The 22,024-nt window shown below is 31.3% G+C and overlaps 3 protein-coding genes across 3 annotated transcripts; all 3 read left to right on the top strand.

Annotated features, from left to right (window-relative positions):
* Window positions 1-2,109: 2,109 nt before the first annotated feature.
* Window positions 2,110-3,442, top strand: LOC130467287 (protein FAR1-RELATED SEQUENCE 5-like). The gene is made up of 2 exons (XM_056835758.1): window positions 2,110-2,667; window positions 3,152-3,442. Exons 1-2 carry the CDS (start codon window positions 2,110-2,112, stop codon window positions 3,440-3,442), a joined length of 849 nt encoding a protein of 282 aa, XP_056691736.1.
* Window positions 3,179-4,615, top strand: LOC130467286 (protein FAR1-RELATED SEQUENCE 9-like). The gene is made up of 4 exons (XM_056835757.1): window positions 3,179-3,753; window positions 3,838-4,099; window positions 4,233-4,447; window positions 4,602-4,615. The coding sequence occupies exons 1-4, from the start codon at window positions 3,597-3,599 to the stop codon at window positions 4,613-4,615; spliced, it is 648 nt and encodes a 215-aa protein (XP_056691735.1). The 5' UTR covers window positions 3,179-3,596.
* An 8,109-nt stretch (window positions 4,616-12,724) lies between these two features.
* LOC110798360 (uncharacterized) lies at window positions 12,725-17,879 on the top strand. The gene is made up of 3 exons (XM_022003544.2): window positions 12,725-13,111; window positions 14,470-15,905; window positions 17,404-17,879. Exons 2-3 carry the CDS (start codon window positions 14,514-14,516, stop codon window positions 17,428-17,430), a joined length of 1,419 nt encoding a protein of 472 aa, XP_021859236.1. The 5' UTR covers window positions 12,725-13,111; window positions 14,470-14,513; the 3' UTR covers window positions 17,431-17,879.
* Window positions 17,880-22,024: the final 4,145 nt, after the last annotated feature.

Below are 22,024 nucleotides of genomic sequence, written 5' to 3'. Positions count from 1 at the left end.
AAAAAAAGTAACATGTAACATACCTAAACTCAAAAAATACCTCATCTAAAATTATAAAAAAAAAGTAACATGTCTAAACTATAGAAGTAACATACCTAAACTAATAAAAATATCTCCTCTAAAATTATTTAAAAAAAGTAACATGTTTAAACTATAGAAGTAACATACCTAAACTAAAAAGGTATCTCCCCTAAAACTACTTCGTATGAAAAAAGTAACATGGATAAATTATAGAAGTAAAATACCTAAACTAAAAAAAAGTACTTCGTCTAAAATTATATAAAAAAAGTAACATGTCTAAACTATAGAAGTACAATTCCGCTTGCATGGACCCGGTCCACCATAAGGTTACCATGGACCATGGTAATTAGGTAATTTGCAGCGCATATACCGTTAGGAAATCACGTGATCCAAAAAACAGAACGCGCGACCCAACTAAACCCTAAAATCACTATTCTCCAGCAGCTTCTCTCTCCTCCAGCAGCTTCTCTCTCCTCCAACAGCTTCTCTCTCTTCGAGCTTCAACAATGGACGACGATTTAATCGATTTGAATATCGATTTAAATCGTGCAATAGAATAAAAATTGTATAATTATGACGGTAATATTCGAATCCTAATAACTAACTACGAAGAATTATAGTAACTTTCATACTCATTGAGTAATTATTATTATTTTAGAAAATTTAGAGAATCATAGAGAAGTATATGACGTTGAAGATGAAGATGAAGGCACATCTCAGCAAGTTATGGTTGCAAATCAATGTATTGAAGAAGGTATGATATATTATCTCTTAATATATATATAGTAATTGTTATGTTGATATAGTTAACATATTATAATTGCAATAGTGTAACTAACATATAAAGAGGAATTATATTTAACGTAGAGTAACTATAACATACAAAGAGAAACTATGTTTAATGTAGAGTAACTATCTCATATAGACAGGACTTAAGAGTAACTATAAACTATAGAGACTAACTATATAACATGAAGAGTAACTATAACATATAAAGAGTAACTATATGAACTGTAGAGTAACTATAACAATTAATAGATCTTAAATAACAATGTTAAATATAGAGTAACTATAACATATAAAACGTAACTATATAAAATGAAGAGTAACTATCACATATAAAGAGGAACTATATACTGTAGAGTAACTATCACATATAAAAAGGAGTTATATTAACTGTGAGTAACTATAATATATAAACAGTAACTGTATAAAATGAAGAGTAACTATCACATATAATGATAACTATATTTAAAATAAAGTAACTATAATTTATGAAAGGTAACTATATTAATTATAAAGTAACTTCACATAACGAAGTAATCTATATAAGAAATAAACTACATTTAACTTATAGTAACTATAAGATATAAAGAATAACTATAGTAACTGTAGAGTAACTATAACAAATAATAGATCCTAAGTAAGTATGTTAAATATATAGAGTAACTATAACATATAGAGAGTAACTATATGAACTGTAGAGTAACTATAACAATCAATAGGTCTTAAGTAACCATGTTAAATATATAATAAGTATAACATATAAAGAATAACTATATAAAAATGAAGAGTAACTATCACATTTAATGATAACTATATTTGTATTTGTACATTATACATTCAATTGATACAAACCACGGCATCTTTGAAAATCCAAATAATGAGCAGGAAGAAAACATTGATAAAGAATTAGATGGCAGTTTAATTGGAGAAGCAAGGAAAACAACCGATGAGATTTATGATCTATATTGCAAACATGCTGCTATTATTGGTTTTAGTGTACGAAAAGGGAAGAATAGATATAAAGAAGGAACTACAATCATTAATGGAAAATACTTCTACTGTTCTGCTGCTGGAATAAGAGACCCTCCTAAAAACAAAGAACTCAAAAATGAAGATGATCAATCAGATGCAAAGAAGAAAGAAAGGAGAAAGAGGGTTATGATAACAAGAACAAAATGTGAAGCTCAAATATTTGCAAAGAAGAATGAAAATGGAGATTTTGAAATAGAAAAGCATGTAGTGGTACATAATCACCCATTGACAAGAGAAATAAGTAATTATCTCCACCGATCGGAACGACAAATGACAGAACCTAAAAAAGAAGCTATTGAGGCAATGTCAGAATGTGGTCTAAGACCAATGGAGTCTTATAGGTATATGTCAACAGAAACTGGCGGAGACGACTGTGTTGGTCATACGATGATTGATCATCTAAACTACTGCTACAAGTTAAAAATGAAGCAAATTGATGGCAAGGATTCACAAACACTAGTGAACAAACTGTATGGCATACAATCAATAGATCCCGAGTTCTTTTTCAGAGTAAGACTCAATGCTGAAGGAAAAGTTGAGTGCCTATTTTGGAGGGATTCTATGATGAGAGAAGATTACAAAATATATGGAGATGTTCTAGTTTTTGATACTACATTTAGAACCAATAAGTACAATCTCATATGTGCTCCATTTGTTGGTATAAATAACCATTGGAAAAACACAATGTTTGCTTGTGCTTTCATTGGGGATGAAACTACAGAATCTTTTGTTTGGGTGTTTGAAACTTTTCTGAAGGCTATGGGAGGAAAGCACCCTATATCAATTTTCACTAATCAAGATGCAGCTATTGCTGCTGGAATAGAACAGGTACCTCTTCATATATTATAGTTACTATGTTGACAATATAGTAACTCTTTGTAAAAAAAAGTTACTATTTTGACAATATAGTAACTCTTTATAAAATATAGTTACTATTTTTACAATATAGTAATTCTTTATAAAATATAGTTACTATTTTGACAATATAGTAACTCTTTATAAAATATTGTTACTATATTGTTAATATAGTAACTCTTTATAAATTATAGTTACTATTTTGACAATATAGTAACTTTTAATACAATATAGTTACTATTCTGAAATTATAGTAACACTTTATAAAGTATAGTTACTATTTTGACAATATAGTAACTCTTTATAAAATATAGTTACTCTGTTGCCAATATAGAAACTCTTAATACAATATAGTTACTATTTTGACAATATAGTAATTCTTTATAAAATATAGTAACTCTTCATAAAATATAGTTACTATTTTGTGGAACTATATATATTCATTATTGTTTTTCAGGTTTTTCCTTCTTCAAGACACAGGTTATGCTTGTGGCACTTGAGTAAAAATGCAAACAGTAGGTTTGGTTTATTGAAGTCTGATAAAAATTTCAAAAACGCATTCTACAAGTGTTTAAGTGGGTGTATAACACCAAATGATTTTGAAGAAACTTGGAAATCTATGATCAACACTTTTAAGCTGGAAAAAGATGATTGGTTCAACAGATTGTATGGTCTTAAAGAAAAATGGTGTACAGCTTTAAGTAAAGATTTTTTTTTCTGCCGGTATACTTTCTTCACAAAGGAGTGAAAGTACAAACCATGCTGTTGGATTTAAAGCAAATAAAAGTACAACATTAACAGAGTTCTATAGTATTTTTCAAGCTACAATAAATCGATGGAGAAAAACCGAAGAAAAAGACGACTTTGACTGTACAAGGGGAATACCTACTTCAGAGCTAAGTATGAGTGCTATATTAAAACAGGCAGCAAATGTATACACGATAACACTTTTCCGTGATTTTGAAGAAGAGTTCAAGCTTTCTGTGGCAAGTAGTACAATGTTCAAGGGAAGTGTTGGAAGAACAGTGTTTTTTGAAGTGTGGATAGAAGGAATAACAGGTAAAAAAACTATAAATCTTTATTTAATATTTGGAGTAGATGTTCTTTTGAATAATATTATATTATATGTAAATAATCTAACAGGATCAAGGCAAGAAGTTCAATACAAAATGGAAGATTCAACCGTCACTTGCACATGCAAAAACTTTGAAGAATCTGGATGGTTGTGCTTCCATTGTTTGAGAATATTGCATTTACATTCAATCAATACAATTCCAGATCGTTACATAACAACAAGATGGACTAGATATGCAAAGAAACAGATATGGGAAAGGGTTGATACAATAAAAAGGGAGAAAGGTGAAATCAACAATTTTACTGGTTGGAGATTACATATGATCAGAAGGTAATTTTTCAATATACATTAGTTCATTTTCATATATAGTTACAATTACAGTAGATATTTGACTTCATGCTTAAACTTTATACCACAAATACTATAACTTAATTTTGAAAGGGCATAAGATAGCAAAGGCCAGAAAATTTACCGAGGAGAAGTTTAAAACGAATAATAAAGCACTTGATGAAATCATAAAAAAGGAAGAAGAAAGGAAGGCAAAAGAAGAAGCTGCAAAGATAGCAGAACAAGAAAAGGCAAAAGCTGAAGCACAACGACAAACACAAGACGAAGAATCAACTAATTCTGAAATAACAATTGTGCTTGATCCTGATCGTGCTAATACTAAAGGAAAGAGTAAGAAGAGAATAAATGGTCAATATGACAATTACAAGCAGCCATCAAAGAAAGGAAAAAAGAAACACAAAAATTTGGATCCAAGACACCAAATATTCAATTATTTACACCTAAAGAACAACTATTTTAGTGATGTTCTTGTTTTATATTATAGTTTTGACAATATAGTTACTCTTAGTACAATATAGTTACTATTCTGAAAATATAGTAACTCTTTATAAAATATAGTTGCAATTTTGACAATATAGTAACTCCTAATACAATATAGTTACTATTCTGAAAATATAGTAACTCTTTATAAATTACTATTCTGAAAATATAGTAACTCTTAATACAATATAGTTTACTATTTTGACAATATAGTAACTCTTAATACAGTATAGTTACTATTCTGAAAATATAGTAACTCTTAATACAATATAGTTTACTATTTTGACAATATAGTAACTCTTAATACAGTATAGTTACTATTCTGAAAATATAGTAACTCTTAATACAATATAGTTTACTATTTTGACAATATAGTAACTCTTAATACAATATAGTTACTATTTTGACAATATAGTAACTCTTTATAAAATAGTTACTATATTGACAATATAGTAACTCTTAATACAATAGTTACTATTCTGAAAATTATCTCTTTATAAAATATAGTTACTATATTGACAATATATAACTCTTATTACAATAGTTACTATTCTGAAAATTATCTCTTTATAGTTACTATTTTGACAATATAGTAACTCTTAATACAATACAGTTACTATATCATACAATATAGTAACTATATATTCATCAAATAATAAATTACCATAAAAAAGAGAGTAACTATATCTTATTAAAGATAACTATATCTGTAAGATAGTAACTATTTAGATTTATACACCAAATTATTCACTATTTATATATACTAACTCTTCACATTTAGTGGTCACCCTTCTTTACATATAGTAACTGTTTATAAAATATAGTTACTATTTTGACAATATAGTAATTTTCGATGCAATGATATAACTTACAAATTTATAAGAGTAACTATATTTTTAAAAAGGTAACTATTTCATTGAAATAGAAACTATATTCGTACTTAGTAATTGAACAATATGACACAATTACTGTAAAAGTCATAATTACTCTCATATATCAAACAATTAAAAATCACTGAGAGTAACTATATCAAAACTAGAATTAATTGTATTTTCTAAACAGTAATTTGACTATACACTAACACAAAAATTAAATTGTTTTTTCACCAACAATCATTATTAACCACGTGAAGCACCTCGTCCACGTCCCTTACCGCGTTTGCCTCCTGTAGCGCGTCTCCCGCCTTTGCCAAGTCCTTTCTCTTCGACAATGACATCTGTCTCAGCTTCATCTTCTGTTTCAACATATTTGGATTTCCTTGCTGAACTATTTTTTGCAACAATTTCAATTTTTGAAGGGTCATTCATGTATTTCTGCGTCAACTCTTCCCTTTGTTTAATCAAGGCATCCAAAACATCTTGTTTCCTGTTTCCCCTAAATGCAACCATTTGTTTCAGAAATTCATCCATGTAAACATTCAAATTTGACAACACAATGGTGCTACACAAACAAGCTCTGAGAAACTTCCTGAAATCTTCCTGCAAATATTTGAACAGAAACTATTAGAATAAAAACAGTAACTATAATAAAAAAACAATAACTATGATGAGAAAATAAAAATAACATTAATTAATTTAAATACAGAAACTTACATCTGCCAAGGGATCAAAGTCAAAAATCCCAACACCATCTTGGATAGTTTCAACACCATGAAAGACCATCATAAACATCATCAAATAGACACAACAGTCTTTGTCATAAGCTCCTCGCTTCCAATTACCACCAACTGGGATAAATCTGAAGCTTCTAATATCTTCATGATGAATGTTATCCATCTCTTTCAATAGTTTTTCCAATGGAGAACACTGTACAAAACAAAGTATTTGTATTCAATAAGGACAGGATTAACTATTAAAATCATATAATAACCATTAAAATCATATAGTAACTATTAACAACATATAGTAACCTTTGGAATCATAGAGTAAATATTGTACACATAATTATTTCTAAAAGAGTATAGTAACTATTGCACACCATATAGTAACCTTTCATATAATATAGTAACTATAGTACACATAGGGTATACTATAAAATCAGACACTAACTATTTATACTGTTTTAAAGTTAAAATTACTTTCTAAAAAAGATAGTAACTATTTTAAAAACATAGTTACTGTTTAAAAAACATAGTAGCCTTTAAAAATATAGTTCCTCTAAAAAACTCAGACTAGTATAAGGGTAACTATAAAATTTATAAAGTAACTACAATAAATATAAGGTAACTATATAAAAACTTACCAAGACAGAAAAAGATTTCTTCTTTCTTTCAATCTCTTTGGGTTCAAGAAGCATATTATCAATGAAATAGACACTTTTGTCTTTCATACTAACCACAAACAGATAGTAATGCTTCGGATCTTCAATCAGAACAGGAGCAAAAATCTATATAAAAAAGAAAAACAACAGATTACAACTACAAAAAGTAGACAAAAAAAAGAAAATAATATAGTTATATAAAGAAAATATAAATCATACCATATTACAATCTTTCAAAGATTGAACTGCATTAACATCTTTCACACCATAAGAATGACAAACAGACAATTCAGACAGAACTTTTGCATCGTCTGGTTTCTCAATCAATGCAGCAACATATTTCTGCAAATGAATATTAGAAGAAAAATTAAACAAAGGCCAAAAAAATTAAAATTATTAACATTCTATATTATTAAAAATATAACTTACACAGCATGTGCCACCTAAAAACAGCTTTTGAGGACAACCAGCAGAATTCCTTTCATTTTCATTCAATAAGAAAGTCCAAGCTTCAATATGAATCAAAAGAATATCAAAGGTAGAAGGAAGTGTCCACATGTCCTCTCTTGCTACCGCAATAAACGGATTGTATTCAAGAACTTTATCACTGAAAAACATAAAAAAGAAACAATAACTAGGTCAGAAATATTATAAAGATTACTATAATAAATAAAAATTAACAATAGAATATAAAAGGATACTATAGTAAATAAAAGGGTACTACAGTATATAGAAGGTAACTATAAAGTATAGAGAAACTATAGTATACAAAACATAACTATAGTATATGAAGTTACTATAAAATACAGAGGTAACTATAGTATTCAAATGGTAACTATACAGTATAAAAGGTAACTAATATATATAAAAGATAACTATAAAGTATAAAAGGTAACTACAAAATATAAAAAGGAAACTATAAAGTATAGAAAGAAACTATAGTATATAATAGGTAACTATATCAGATATAAAGATACTATATCAAATTATAAAGTTACTATAACAAATATAGAGATACTATATCAAATATAAAGTTACTATAACACATATACAGAAAAACAATAAATTATGAAATGAAAAAACTTCAACTTACTCAGTCAAAATACCCTCTCCATCAGACAAAGCAGCAAAATCCACAACTTCTTGAACAAATGCTGAAAGATGTCTCATTAAATCTTCAAATGCAATCATAAACGGAGACATGAACAGCACGTTCTCCTCTATGCCATAGACACTCACATCCACATTGGATACATCATTGTTGTTAATGATGCATTTTTGGAATGCAGCCCACACGCGCTCACATTCATCCATTTCATCATCATCATCCTCTGTAGTTCTTTTAATTTTGGCATTCAAATCATCAATAACTTCATATATTTGAGAGGTAACTTGAGCTGGATTACCAACTGCTTCAGTAGATGTTGTTGGATCAACAACGGCAGCAGTAGACAAAACTGCAGGCTCAGTTGGAACAACAGCAGAAGGTTGAGGGGCAACGGTAACAACAGGATTGTTACTATCATCAAAAAGAGCATCCCAACCATTTGGTAGATTCTTCACCATTTGATGAAAATCCACCAACTCATCAACCATTTTTTGATAAGTGGAATTCTCCAAAATATCATCACCATGGCTCTGTGCTGCCATCGAAGCCTGTATTTTGAACAGCTCGTCAGCATGGATGGCCGAAACGACATCCAAATCTCTCCTCATCAACAACCACTGACCATGAAACTTCTGTAAAACAAAATACATAAATTTAAATATGGAACATATTAGAAAAATTTAATTAAAAGTACAACAAATATTATAAGAAAAGGTATCTATAGTATATAAATATAACTATATAAAAGGTTACTATAGTATATGAAAGGTAACTATAGTATATAAAAGATAACTACAGTGAATAAAAGATAACTATAGTAAATAAAAGGTAACTATAGTATATAAAAGGTGACTATAGTAAATATTAAGTAACTATAGTATATAAAAGATTACTATAGTATTTATTGTATATAATACAATTACTAAAACAAAGTAATGATAACTTAGTGTATCAAAGATAACTATAGAACATAAATGATAACTATAGTATATAAAAGATAACTATAATATATCTACAATTACTAAAACAAAGATAATGATAACTATACTGTATAAAAGATAAGTATAGGATATAAAAAATAACTATAGTTTATAATGACAAATATATCAACCATAAAGTAAACTTACATCAGTGGCTTTGGAGAGAATTTCTTCATCACTAGGATGAGAATCAGGGAGCTCAAACTGAAGAATCCTAGGACGCCGACTTGGACGTCGACGGCCAACAGAGGGTTGTTCAGCACTTCTCCCACTGCTGTCAGGTTCACCTTCTTTGGAAATAGATTCTATTTGTCTCAAATCTATTTGACCATCAACAAAAACAAATTTTTTGGAAATTGGATACTTCTCCTTCTCCGAAATTCCAGAACCATATAATGCACTCATATTTGCATTTTCAGCATGAATCCGATCAGTTACCATCTTCGATGTCCAATGCTGAATAAGAGGTAATTGATCAGGAATACTACTGGAATTCCTAAACTTAATCCTCTGAAAATAAACAAGTTGCAAAAACACAACACAGCCTCCAAATGTCTTTTGATCTTTGCCTTTCAATAGACAATTTTTAAATTTCACAGTTTCCTCACATAATACGTCAAGAACGTATTTACACCAATTGTATTGGGGAATCATTTTAGGATCTTCCAAAGCCTTAGCCAATCGTAAATCTACAGTCCTATTGGCTGTAGGAGTCAAAAATGTAGAAAAAGCAACAAAAACAAACAATTGTTTAAACAGATCACCACCGTCTGTCAACAATTTGATCTTTTCCTCAAGCAACCTCACAGGAATTTGAGCATTGACTTCTTCAAATCCAAACTCTTTTCTCCACTTGACCTTCAAATCCAAATCAGGATTAGTAGAATTGCGCCCGCGTTTAACCCCTTCAACCTCTAGCTCAGAAAGGGGGAGCATAAACAAATCGTACACATCATAATCAGTGATTTCAAACTGCTTGGAATCACTGATAGTGAACAAAGAACTCACTCCATCAAAGCATTTGATGCACCAGTACATCATTTGAGTGTTCTTTCGACTTAATTGAAGGCATAACAATCCTCCAAAGCCTATCACTTGAACAACTGCCTTTTGTTCAGGAGAGAAGTCTTTAATTAATTTACACAATGATCCTCCTGAACATTGTGTATCAAAATTAAACCTGAAAATAATGAATAATGAAAGTAAGTCAGGTATTTCAAACATATAGTAACTATTTAGAACACATAGTAACTGTTTAAAACATACAGTAACTATTAAAAACACATAGTAACTATGTAGAAGATATAGTAACTGTTACCAATATATAGTAACCTTTCAAATAATATAGTAACTATAGTACACATAGAAACTATTTAAACATATAGTAACTGTTTAAAACATATAGTAACTATTTAAAACATATAGTAACTGTTTAGAACATATAGTAACCTTTGGAATCATATAATAACTATTGTAAACATAGTACACATAGAACCTATTTAGAACATATTTAAAAACATATAGTAACTATTTAAAACATATAGTAACCTTTGGAATCATATAGTAACTATTTAAAACATGTAGTAACCTTTGGAATCATATAGTAACTGTTTACAACATATAGTAACCTTTGGAATCATATAGTAACTGTTTACAACATATAGTAACTATTTTAAAAAATATAGTAACTATTTAGAACATAGTAACTATTTTGAACATATAGTAACTATTTAGAACAATTAACTAAATTAAACTAACACTTACACGATAGGCAGGCCATCAGCGCCAACTTCTTTCAAAACTTGTGAATGAAGTTGATGAGATTCAGGCTGTGGAACGTCAACCAGAGAAGAATTTTGTAAAACTAGTTGATTAGGTTGTTCTTCTTCAATTGGTTCTTTTTCAGGTACAAGCTCAATTGCTTTTGTTTTCGGATTGCCAACCTTTTTGTTCTTCTTTATAGACACAGATTCCTTAGCAACTGAAACAAAACAATTATAAAACAAAATATTACTATATAGTAACCATTACAATCACATAGTAACCAATAAAATCATATAGTAACCTTTCAAATAATATAATAAATACATAAACATAGAATATCCATTTAAATCAGATAGTAACTATTTATTAGACATAGTAACTGTTTAATTTTATAATAACATTTAAGAAAGATAGTAACTATTTATAACACATAGTTACTGTTTTAAAGTTATATTTACTTTCTAAAAACGATAGTAACTATTTATAACACATAGTTCCTATTTTAAAGTTTATTTACTTTCTAAAAACACAGTAACTATTTATAACACATATTTACTGTTTTAAAGTTATATTTACTTTCTAAAAAAGATAGTAACTAATTATAACACATAGTTACTATTTTAAAGTTAATTTACTTTCTAAAAAGACAGTAACTATTTTTAAAACATAGTTACTGTTTTAGAAATATAGTAACCTTTTAAAAATATAATTACTCTGAAAAACTACTAGCACTACGAACAAACCAGTCACTAATAAAAACACTTAAAAACTTCGTAACATAAAATAAAAGGTAACTATATCTTTGAAATAGTAACTTCAAACAAAAACCACAAACATTTCAATAATTCAAAATCAAACAAAAAATAAGTTCGAATTACTAGAAATTTCTTCAGAAACAGCAAATAAAAGGTAACTATATCTTTGAAACAGTAACTGCATGAAACACTAAACCTAATTTCAGCAAAAACCACAAACATTTCAATAATTCAAAATCAAACAAAAAATAAGTTCGAATTACCAGGAATTTCTTCAGAAACAACAAATAAAAGGTAACTATATCTTTGAAACAGTAACTGCATGAAACACTAAACCTAATTTCAGCAAAAACCACAAACATTTCAATAATTCAAAATCAAACAAAAAATAAGTTCGAATTACCAGGAATTTCTTCAGAAACATCATTTGGCCTTCTTCCTCGCCTTCGAGGAGCTTCAACAGCCATTTCAGCGACGGAATTGTCGATTTCAAGTTTCTTCGCTGCCGGTTTCTTCGCTGCCGGATTCTTCGGTGCCGCTTTCTTCACCATTTTTTAGAAAAAAGAAGACCGGAAGAGTAATTTGATGCAAATGGATGAAAATAATCACTGAAATTAAATTTGAAATGGAGAGAGAAATTCAGAGAGAAGTTCGAAAGCAGTTTAGAGAGAGAAGTTGAGTGAGAAGTTCAAAAGCCGGGAAAAAGGAAATTAAAAAAAAAAACATATATAAAATTAAGAAATCACGTGGCAGTTACATTTCAGCAACACGCAACTTCTCACACACGAAACCACAAAGACAATAATACCCTGGTCCATAGCATGGACCCGGTTTAGCATAGTGTAAATAATAGAAGTAACATACCTAAACTAAGAAGGTATCTCCCCTAAAACTACTCCGTATAAAAAAAAAGTAACATGTATAAACTATAGAAGTAACATACCTAAACTAAAAAAGTACATCCTCTAAAATTATATAAAAAAAAGTAACATGTCTAACCTAAATTCACAAGTGTAAATTGGTCTCACCATCAGTTGATGGTGGACAGTCTCATATAAGAATTTGGGAATGAAAAGAAAGGCAACGAACGAAACCGTTGGAAAGGTAAAGAAAAACATTATTAGTAGGGGAATTTTGACCCATCATCTAATATTTGAAGAATTAACAAATTATTAATTTATTAATAATTAATTAATAAAAGTCAAGTATCTGAAAAATTGTCGCTTTATTATTGTATCTGGATTCCACAATTGTTTTGTTCTAATAGTATTATTATTGGGATTTAGTACTTTTTACTCAATCAATCAAATACTTTTGTAATTTATACCGACATAACATCGCTACATTACAATTTTCATTTATCTTCTTTTTCTTGTACCCACTTCTTTTTTGCCATTTTTTTTCTCGAAATTTGACGCAGAAATTTATGTCATTTTTGTAAAAGTGGGACGAAATTGAAACTGTGTTTTGTTGTTCTTGACTAATTGTCAAATGGGTGTGATCTGAATTGTTGTTTTGAGGTTTTATTGATGTTTTATTGATCTTCTGCAAAATGGTGTGATGACGTGAAAAAAGTGGTTTTGTTTTTGGTCAGGTGTTCTGGGAATTTGCTACAGGTTGCAATTGATCTGGGTTGCAGCATTTTCAGGTAACCTTTTGATTTTTTGCTGGATTATCTGCCTTTTTGGATTCTAGAATGTTACAGATATGGGTGTTACAAATGTGAAAACTGTCTTGTTCTTTAGTTGTTTTTGTTTGTAGCAATAACGTCCAGTTTGGTAAGGGGTAATAAATGGAGAATTCTAACTTATAGTATTGGGTGAAATTAAGTATGGTGGATGAATAATTCTCTGGGTTTACTGAACTTTTACTTTACAGTTACATGAAAATAAGTAATTTTTGTGTCAATATCACAATTTAGGGCCAGTTTTTTCCAAGGTAACATCATGAATATGGTTTGTTCCTGGTATATGGAAGAGGTTTGTTGAAGAATGATTTGCAGGCTAGTGATTTTCCTGATCCTTGTAGGGAGAATTAGGTTAGTAAATCGATTTATAGCGAACGGTGATCGGAGTTTCCATCATTGTTTGTTGATGGTTTGGTTGTAGGTCTTTCAGAACTGGTCTCAATTTTAACTGTCAAGTTCTTGTAGTTCTCGGTATCAGTAATAGAGATGAAGCCATGTGTAACTTGAATCTCCCTGACACATTATATGTTGGTGTGGTTGTAGAAAACTCTTGGGCTTTAGGGACTGTTTGGTATGGCGTAAAACGTTTAGTTTTTTCTTTTTAATCATTTTATGTTGTTTGGTTTGGCGAGGGAAGGAAAACAATTTTCCATAACTCCTTCAACCGTAGAAAAACCTTTTCCATTTGAAAGGAAAGGAAACCACTTTTTCATTTTTCTTTCTCCCTCTTCATTCTTCCCCTCAATCTTCCGCCATCTTCTTCCATTTTTAATTCATTTTCTATTAATTTTCTTGCAAGGAACCAAATAAAGGAAAACAAGTTTGGAATCGTGTAAAACATTTTACGCTAAACCAAAAGGAGCTTTAGACTCTTTAGATAGATTTTGGGTTGTTGAGGTTGTAGCGAACCCCTAGACCCCCGGATACATTTTGGATTGGTGTCACTGTAACGAAACCCCTTCGAGGTGAGATAAGTTTGCTTAACTGGTTATTGGCTTGTAATAATTGGGGTCCCCTTTAAAAATCATAGCAATCCCAACATGTTCTTTGAGAGTTGTTTAATTTATTGGTTAAATGTGGCTGTGAGTCTGTAACTGAACATAAATTCTTTTCTTGAAGATGTTCATAACTGATTTACCAACTAGCAGATTGCCTGTAATTGTCAAGAGCATCCGCCTTTGAAGATTAGTGAATTTCTTTAATCAGTCAACTTATCCAAATTAGACACCATTCAGTCAGGAATCTTCTTAATCAAACCAAGCACCTGTATTTCTAATGAAATCAGTTATGCTCACATAAATGCTTGTGCATCTTTGCAGCTATAAATCCTGATCCAAAATTGAAGTAAGGTAGTAGATTACTGATGAGCCTGATGGCTACGCGTACTTTGTCTCTAGCCACACACGGAAGTAATTTCCTGAAGGAGACGCTTCAAGCTCAGCAAGAACTTCTGCAGAAACTATACAATGAATTGGATATGGAGAGAGAATCCTCTGCTACTGCTGCTGATGAAGCTTTATCCATGATATTACGCCTGCAGGGGGAAAAGGCAGCAGTAGGAATGGAGGCGAGTCAATACAAGAGAATTGCCGAAGAAAAAATCTCTCATGTTCAAGAAACACTTGAGGTTTTCCAGGAAATAATATACCAGAAAGAAATGCAGATTGCTTCCCTTGAGTTCCAAGTTCAGGCATACAGGTTCAAACTTTTAAGCATGGGGTGTGAAGATTTAGGTGCCGGTGAGTTGCACTTTCCTGATAACATGTTGTCAAGAAAAAACGTGGTCTCAGAAGAATCAAGTACTCGTTCTCTTAGACGGCTTAGTTCACTGCCACCTAATCCACTTAATGGTGTATTGAGTAGAAGAACTTCTAATGAGGGAACAACTAGGTCCTCAACTTCTTCTCCTATTCCATGGCAGGAAAGCAAAAGTGCAGACCCCTCTGTCAGAAAGGAGCATGGAGACTTCCATTCATATTGGGATGAGATTAGGAAGTTAGATGATCGGGTGAAAGAGTTGGATAGTCTAAAGGTCTCTAATAGTCCCCCTTCAACTGAGGATACAAACGATGTCCCACTAACAAAGAAATCTGCAATAATGCCGCATCCCTCACCAGAGAATTTTCCTGCAAAAACAAATTTTGTTGAATCCCTTGAAAAAGTAGCGAGTGTTCAAGCATGTGAAAGTTCTGCTTGCTCAACAACTGCTCAGGATATCTATGAAGTCCCTATATGCTCTTACATTGACAGTTCTAATATTAAGAAAGAAAGCCAAAATGTAACTTTGGGAAGTGAAACTAGGAATGGCAAACTAGATTTGGTTTGGGGTGAGATTTGGAAGTCTGATGTCAAGGAACCGTTGCTATCCCCAGAAAGTGACAATAGTTCTAAGACAAACGATTCTAAAGATAAAATTGACTGGGAAAAGAAGCCATTGCTTTCCCCGGGTAGCAGTAATGAATCCCCTAAACTAAAAGATCGCAAGACTGATAAACCATTGCTTTTCAAACACCCAACACTAGGCGGCATTGCTGACTTTGAACTTCAGCAGTTTAATAGAAGACTTAAGCAACTTGAGGATCAGAGGTTTGTAACAAGGGGCCATGAAATGAACTCTGAAAAAGCTGAAGAAGAAGAATTGAGAGTATTGAGGGAGATTAGGGATAAAATTGACTTAATGCAGGCTGACATAACTCGCTGGGGGATTAAGAAGCCTTTACCAGCAGACAGTCGTTCCCCTGGTTGCCTTAAAGAGGTATGCATTTTAACTTTGCTCAGGTTGAACTCAGTAAAGGTCGTAGTTGATATTTAGTCCTTTTTCATGCCTGCCTTTGCTAGTATCTAGTTGATCGGTTCTTATATTTCATAAATATTGGTTGTTTGAGAATAAGGGTCCCTAGCCAAAATTTTAAGGAGGCCTAACCTATGCTTGGGTTGCACAGCTTATAATTCAATCATAAATAACCATTGTGTCATTCATTAGATGAAAATAGTCGAATACCAATGATAACTCTTGCCATCTCATCATTGACATTATATGTACACAATAGGCAAAAACATATGATGTATGTTAATGAATGGCTATGGAAAAACACACGAGATCGAGCCATCAAGTATTTGGAAGGATGAAAGCAAACGACAAGTTACCCTTTTTTCTTTGAAAGAGTAATAGGACTTTCTCATTATTGACATTATGGCTCTGTTTTTTTGACGGAAACACTTTCCCTGAAAATGATTTTCCTATTTTCTTTTGTTTGTTTTGTTAAAGGTGGAAAACAATTTCCCCAAAAGGTGGAGAACAACTTTTTCTAGCGGCGAAACAACTTTCCCTTTGAAAATAAAGAATGCCACATTTTCCTCTTTTAATCCTATACATTTCTTTTTCTCTCCTCCCATCCATCTCTAATTTCCACCTCTATGTTCTTTTGCTTTATAATCTATTTCGTACAGGACTAAATAATTGGAGACCGTACCTTAGGAGATGACCTTAGAGTAAACATGACCTGATTATGCCTATCTTCTCCCTGTTGGAAAATTTATAAGCAAATCCTGGTAAGATCACCAGCTTAAATCAACCCCAAACTTCAGACAGTTCAGTTCTAGACTATTCGTAGGCTTGTAATTAGGCATATTCCTGATATCAAAGATGGAATATGGCTTTGAATTAGTAACAATTGTTTATTTTATCAAAAAAAAAAGAAGTAACAATTGTTTATAGTATATGTGCGCCCTAAGTGATGTTTAAAATTTGCATCAAAATATATTGATTAAATTTGTTCTGTCTTCGTTTATATGTTGTTGGTCTGCGAATACTGCTGGCCTTGTAGTAGTATGCTTTGGGTGGTAAAGCGAGTTTCACTTGTGTATTATTTAAGATGAAAACAGTACTAAACCAACAAAAACCAACAGTGGCGAATCCAGAAAGTGTAGGCAGTGAGGTCACTATTTAAAAGTTAATGAAAAATTAACTGAAGTTGAGTATTTTTTTTTTAAATTAGGGAGAAATTAAATTTAATTAGGTAATTTTTTTGGCAAGTGGGGTCACGTGACCCCACTTAAACCCCTGTATCCTCCGCTGTAAGCCAAATGATGTTATTTCTTTAGAATGTTGCACATCATCTTTCATACAAGGTTGTGATAATGAATGATTGATTTTCCATATGTAATACAGACTATATTCCCGACAGTGTTTCCCCAATGTTATTAGGCATCGAAAGAGGCGTTTTATGACAGTTTCTTTTTCCTTCTAACAGGTGATCCTGTGTTTCTGGCCTTCATAAAGAAATCCTCAGACAATCATGGTACAGTTATTTCTGTTCCATTTTTTCTCCTTCATAGAATTGGTACCTGGAAAAGAATGCAAAAGAAGTCATTGAAGATTACTGAAAGGTGTCTTCAGTCTTCTGTTTCCTTTCCTAAGATGAGGCTCTGCAAAATTGCTGTAGTTGAATGTGTGATGAGTTGATTGAGTTCCTAAGTACATATATTATGTATAGTTCCCCCGTTCAGGCGTGTTTCTTTTGTGTCTACAACCACATATATACCCCGCCCCTTGATATTGTTTTTCCATCTCAAACAGATTTGGATATACATGTGTGAAAGATTGTAAGTTTGTAACAACACAAGTCTTTTGGAGAGGATTTAGCCCTATAATCTTGTATTTGTGACAGTTCGGTTTCTCTCCTTTCACCAGAGAAAACAACATATCTGAACTTCTTTTTCCTAAAAATTTATCTAACTTTTTGTTGGTTGCAAGAACAAAAGTATAGAAGTATCAATGGCGTATGGTTTAAAAACTCTCCGAAGCACTCATGAGTCGATCTCCGTAAAATATGATGTTAGCCCGTCAAAAGATGATTCATGAAAACCACAACTTTACTCTCACATAAAACAGTTTTGGTGCATGAGACAAATAATTAGGGACTAAGGAGTATCATAAATTCACAATCCATCCAAAGCAGCGTTGTGATCTTGGTACACCTTGACTTCTTTTAAGTTGTGGTTTGGATACATTAGCGGTGAAATGTGTGAAAACCCAAAACTATGGACATGTTTGGAATGTGGTTATGTGGATAATCAAAATTAAAGAAATTATTAGTTTTCACTTGTTTGATTGTGAATGAGAAAAATTATTGAAAAGTAAAATATTTAACCTAGTTTAAGGAGGAAAACTGTTGAAATTTGTAAAAGAACGAGAGTTTATAGATATTCTTCAAATTAAAATTAATAATGGATAAATTTGTTATTGCTCATTAGGTGTCTTATTTATTAAAAGTTAAAATAATTATAATAAGTAAGGGTACATAGATAAAATTATTTTCATTCCCATTAACCACTTGTATAAGTATAAAGTTATTCACCCTTCACTTCAATAGTAATACACACTTAATACTCGCATAGTCGCGCCATCAATCTCATTACCCGATCACTTAACACCTACCTAGTACCTACAACATTTATTTTATTCAGTTAGAAATGACTTTGAGACGAGGCGAGGATTGCATATCCGTACTCACCTACAACTATCATCCCCATCCCCTCCATCCACGAAAAGAATGATATTCCCCTTCCAATCCCCGTCTCGAGAGGTACAAAATAAAATACATTCCTCTTTATCACCCCTCCGGTGTATCCACACCTCCTCAAACCCACTCCTAAACTCAACCTATGAGAGAGTTCTGAATTTTAAAGATTTATTCTAGAGTTTTTGGCAATTCGCTTGTCTAAAGTAGTTGAGTAAATAAATAAAACATTATAATATGTAAAATAGTAGTAATTTTTAATATATTCATAATCAATTAGATGAAAGATTAGCGACACGGACGGGTCTGATCTAAATCCATTATCGCCACGTCACCCACGACGAATACATATTTAAACCATCACTCGTCAAACTTTCCTCCATCCCAGCCCACTTGCGGCGGATGCACAGGTACGGCGAACTCAATGGATATCCATCCACCCGTTCTAGATTATATGGACTAAAACCCGAAAATAAGCGAATGTTTGACGGATGATGGATGGATCTGGTGACGGGTGGATCGGATACGGATGAAGGTGCAACCAATCCACCACCCGATCCATCACCTGATCCATCCTATTACATTAGTTGTAGGATTTAATTTTTCATCATTTACTTTCTTAATATATTTATTAATGTAAATAAAATTATACTAGACATAAGCATAACACAAAATATTATGTTCCCTTACTAGGATAACACACTGATAATTCTAAAACTTTGTAAAAGTCATGCTATGTTTTTTCAAAAAGAAAACTAGTCATGTGTACTATATGTGAATTAATGATTCCTAATTGCATATGTGTCACTATCAGTTGTATTTATATGTCTTCAAATATATTTTACCCCATTCACACCCGATCCACCCGAATCACCCGTTGATGATGGATGGATCGGATGTGGACGAAGTATTTAACGGATAATGGGTGGGTTGAATGACGGATAAAATGTCATGGATGGACGCGGGTTGAGTCTCACCTGATCCAAACCCGATCCATTGTGACCTCTATACACGGGGGATATCCCAAAAAACCCGCCCCACTGACAATCTGACATCCATATTTTCTATAAATAATCCACTTTTCCTTTCAAATAACTTTTAAATATATTTACAAAGGCCTGCAGCTTCGGGAAAAAAAGTTTCAAGTCCAATAAGTTCAGTTAAGTTACAATCAGATCTAATAAGTTAAATAAGTTTCAACCATATCTAATAAGTTGGAATAGGATTATTGTAATAATAATAATAATAAATAATAATAATAATAATAATAATAATAATAATAATTAAAATAATAATAATTTTTAATTAGTTCCGATAAGGTCCTATAAGTTCCAACCAGGTTTGATCAGTTCTAGTAAAGTTCAGATAAGTTAATTATAAGGGTGCATCTATTCACCTGATTTTCCCTTATTTTTTATGCTCGGGTCTTTTAGAGTTATATATTTTTTGAAATAGTTCTCGGGTTTATGACAAAAAATAGTCTTGGTTCGGTCATTCGGGTTTGGTGTTAGATCGATCTACATACCAGTATACAATTATAATCCTCAACTTTTTATCGTAATATTAAAATTTAGTTCATTTGAATATTCATTTTGCACACTTTGAATTTATACTTTTGCATATATCCTTTTTTACTTTCAAGTTTTCCTAATATCACAAGTATTTTATTTAGTTACTATTGAAATAATAAAATTATTTTAAACCGTGCGTTGCACGGATCCTAACCTTGTTTTACGTAATATACTCCACAATATATGAGTTTAATGTAGTAGTGCCAAAAACTATTATTTTACTAAAAAGGGTAAAATAAAAATTTTAGAATATTCGTGCCTCTACAGAAACTAATCTAATTTAGAGCATCTATAATGGTAAGCTAATTTGACAATTAGCTTGTTATGCCACGTATGATTTCAAGCTATTTCATTGTCTATCTAATTTGTGCTACAATGGCTAGCAACTTGCTTGTTATTTAAATTGATCCCACTTGTCCACTTGTCAATTAATTATTTGACAACTTTTGGGAGCTAGTGGTCAAGAAAATTAGCTTGTTTAAGCTAACTATCTTTTGGCCCGTTCTAAGCACGGGCTATATTTAAGGAAATTCAATTAAAAAATGGTAAATTGACATACCAAAATGATAAAGGTATAAATGTATAATATTTCACTACAAACTTTCACTAATAATTTTGATAGTACGTAGACAAACTAAAATTTTCAAGATATATTGGGTGGAAGGATTACTTTTATGGAATATGTTATGAGCTCCCACAAGACCACAAATACATTCTTAGTTTAGGAGTAATGCTTTTATCCAAGGGGTTTTTAAAAAAATGAGAATAAGAGAAATATGCTAGTACAGAGTAACTAAACTAAGCATATGTATTGTTTAGATTAAACCAAAGAAATCCACAAATCTTCAATATGCTAAGAAATTCACGATTGTTGTTTGTTGAATTAAAAAACTATGTTTCAATTCATGAAGTTTCGCACCATATCCTTTGCATCACACTCAAGAAAACTACCAAAAAGGAAAATGGCCTAAGAATTAAGAGTTGTTGGTCAAGCTAACCAGACGTGATATGTTAAAAATCTAGAAAACATCAAAGACTAAACCATTTTTTTAAAACTCGAAATTATGCTTACAGAGTTAGGGTGTGGTAGTAGTATCATACAGATTTCAAAACAAAAAATGCATCAATGTTGTCGTTTTTTAATTCGTTTGTAAAAGAACTTAAAATATGATGATGATTGAAGCAAGTCAGGCAACGAGATGCAAAGTAGATGCACTGTTGATTTAAATGGGCTAAAAAAATGAATATAATGTACATTAACTAATACCAACCTCATTAGAAGAAATATTTGTCCAGAAAACAATGAGGTGGGCATAAATTAGAAGTTCATGACATAATTTTAACTTCCACCCACCTATAGGAAAATAGTAAAATTCGTTAGAATGAAGAAATTTAGCAAAATAAGTAGGGAGGAATGGCGGTCTATAAAAAATTGTAAACATGTAGGTTAAATAAATAGTCAAATTCATTAACCCGAGAATTATAACCATCTGAATCATTTCTCATTCTTAATTGATTCACCACAACTGCCAATATTTTAATCAATGTCTCTATTTTATTTTTATTTTTTTGACGGCAATGTCTCTAATTAAATTGTTCTAAACGGTTAAACTAAAATTGGAAAGGGAAGGATGAAATGTTGAGGTGACTTAATATGTATTAAATGAAGAATTGATTATGTATTATTGGCCACGTGTCTTCTAAGTGGTGATGATTATGTGTCCGCCACGTGTCTTCGAAATGGTGCTGCTTACGTGTCCTTAGAATTGAGTTGGTTTTCC

This window comes from Spinacia oleracea, chromosome 2 (assembly GCF_020520425.1).
Source record: "Spinacia oleracea cultivar Varoflay chromosome 2, BTI_SOV_V1, whole genome shotgun sequence".
In the NCBI taxonomy this organism is placed as follows: Eukaryota; Viridiplantae; Streptophyta; class Magnoliopsida; order Caryophyllales; family Amaranthaceae; genus Spinacia; species Spinacia oleracea.
Note: the sequence above shows the minus strand (reverse complement) of the source record. Positions and strands in the feature narration are given on the sequence as shown.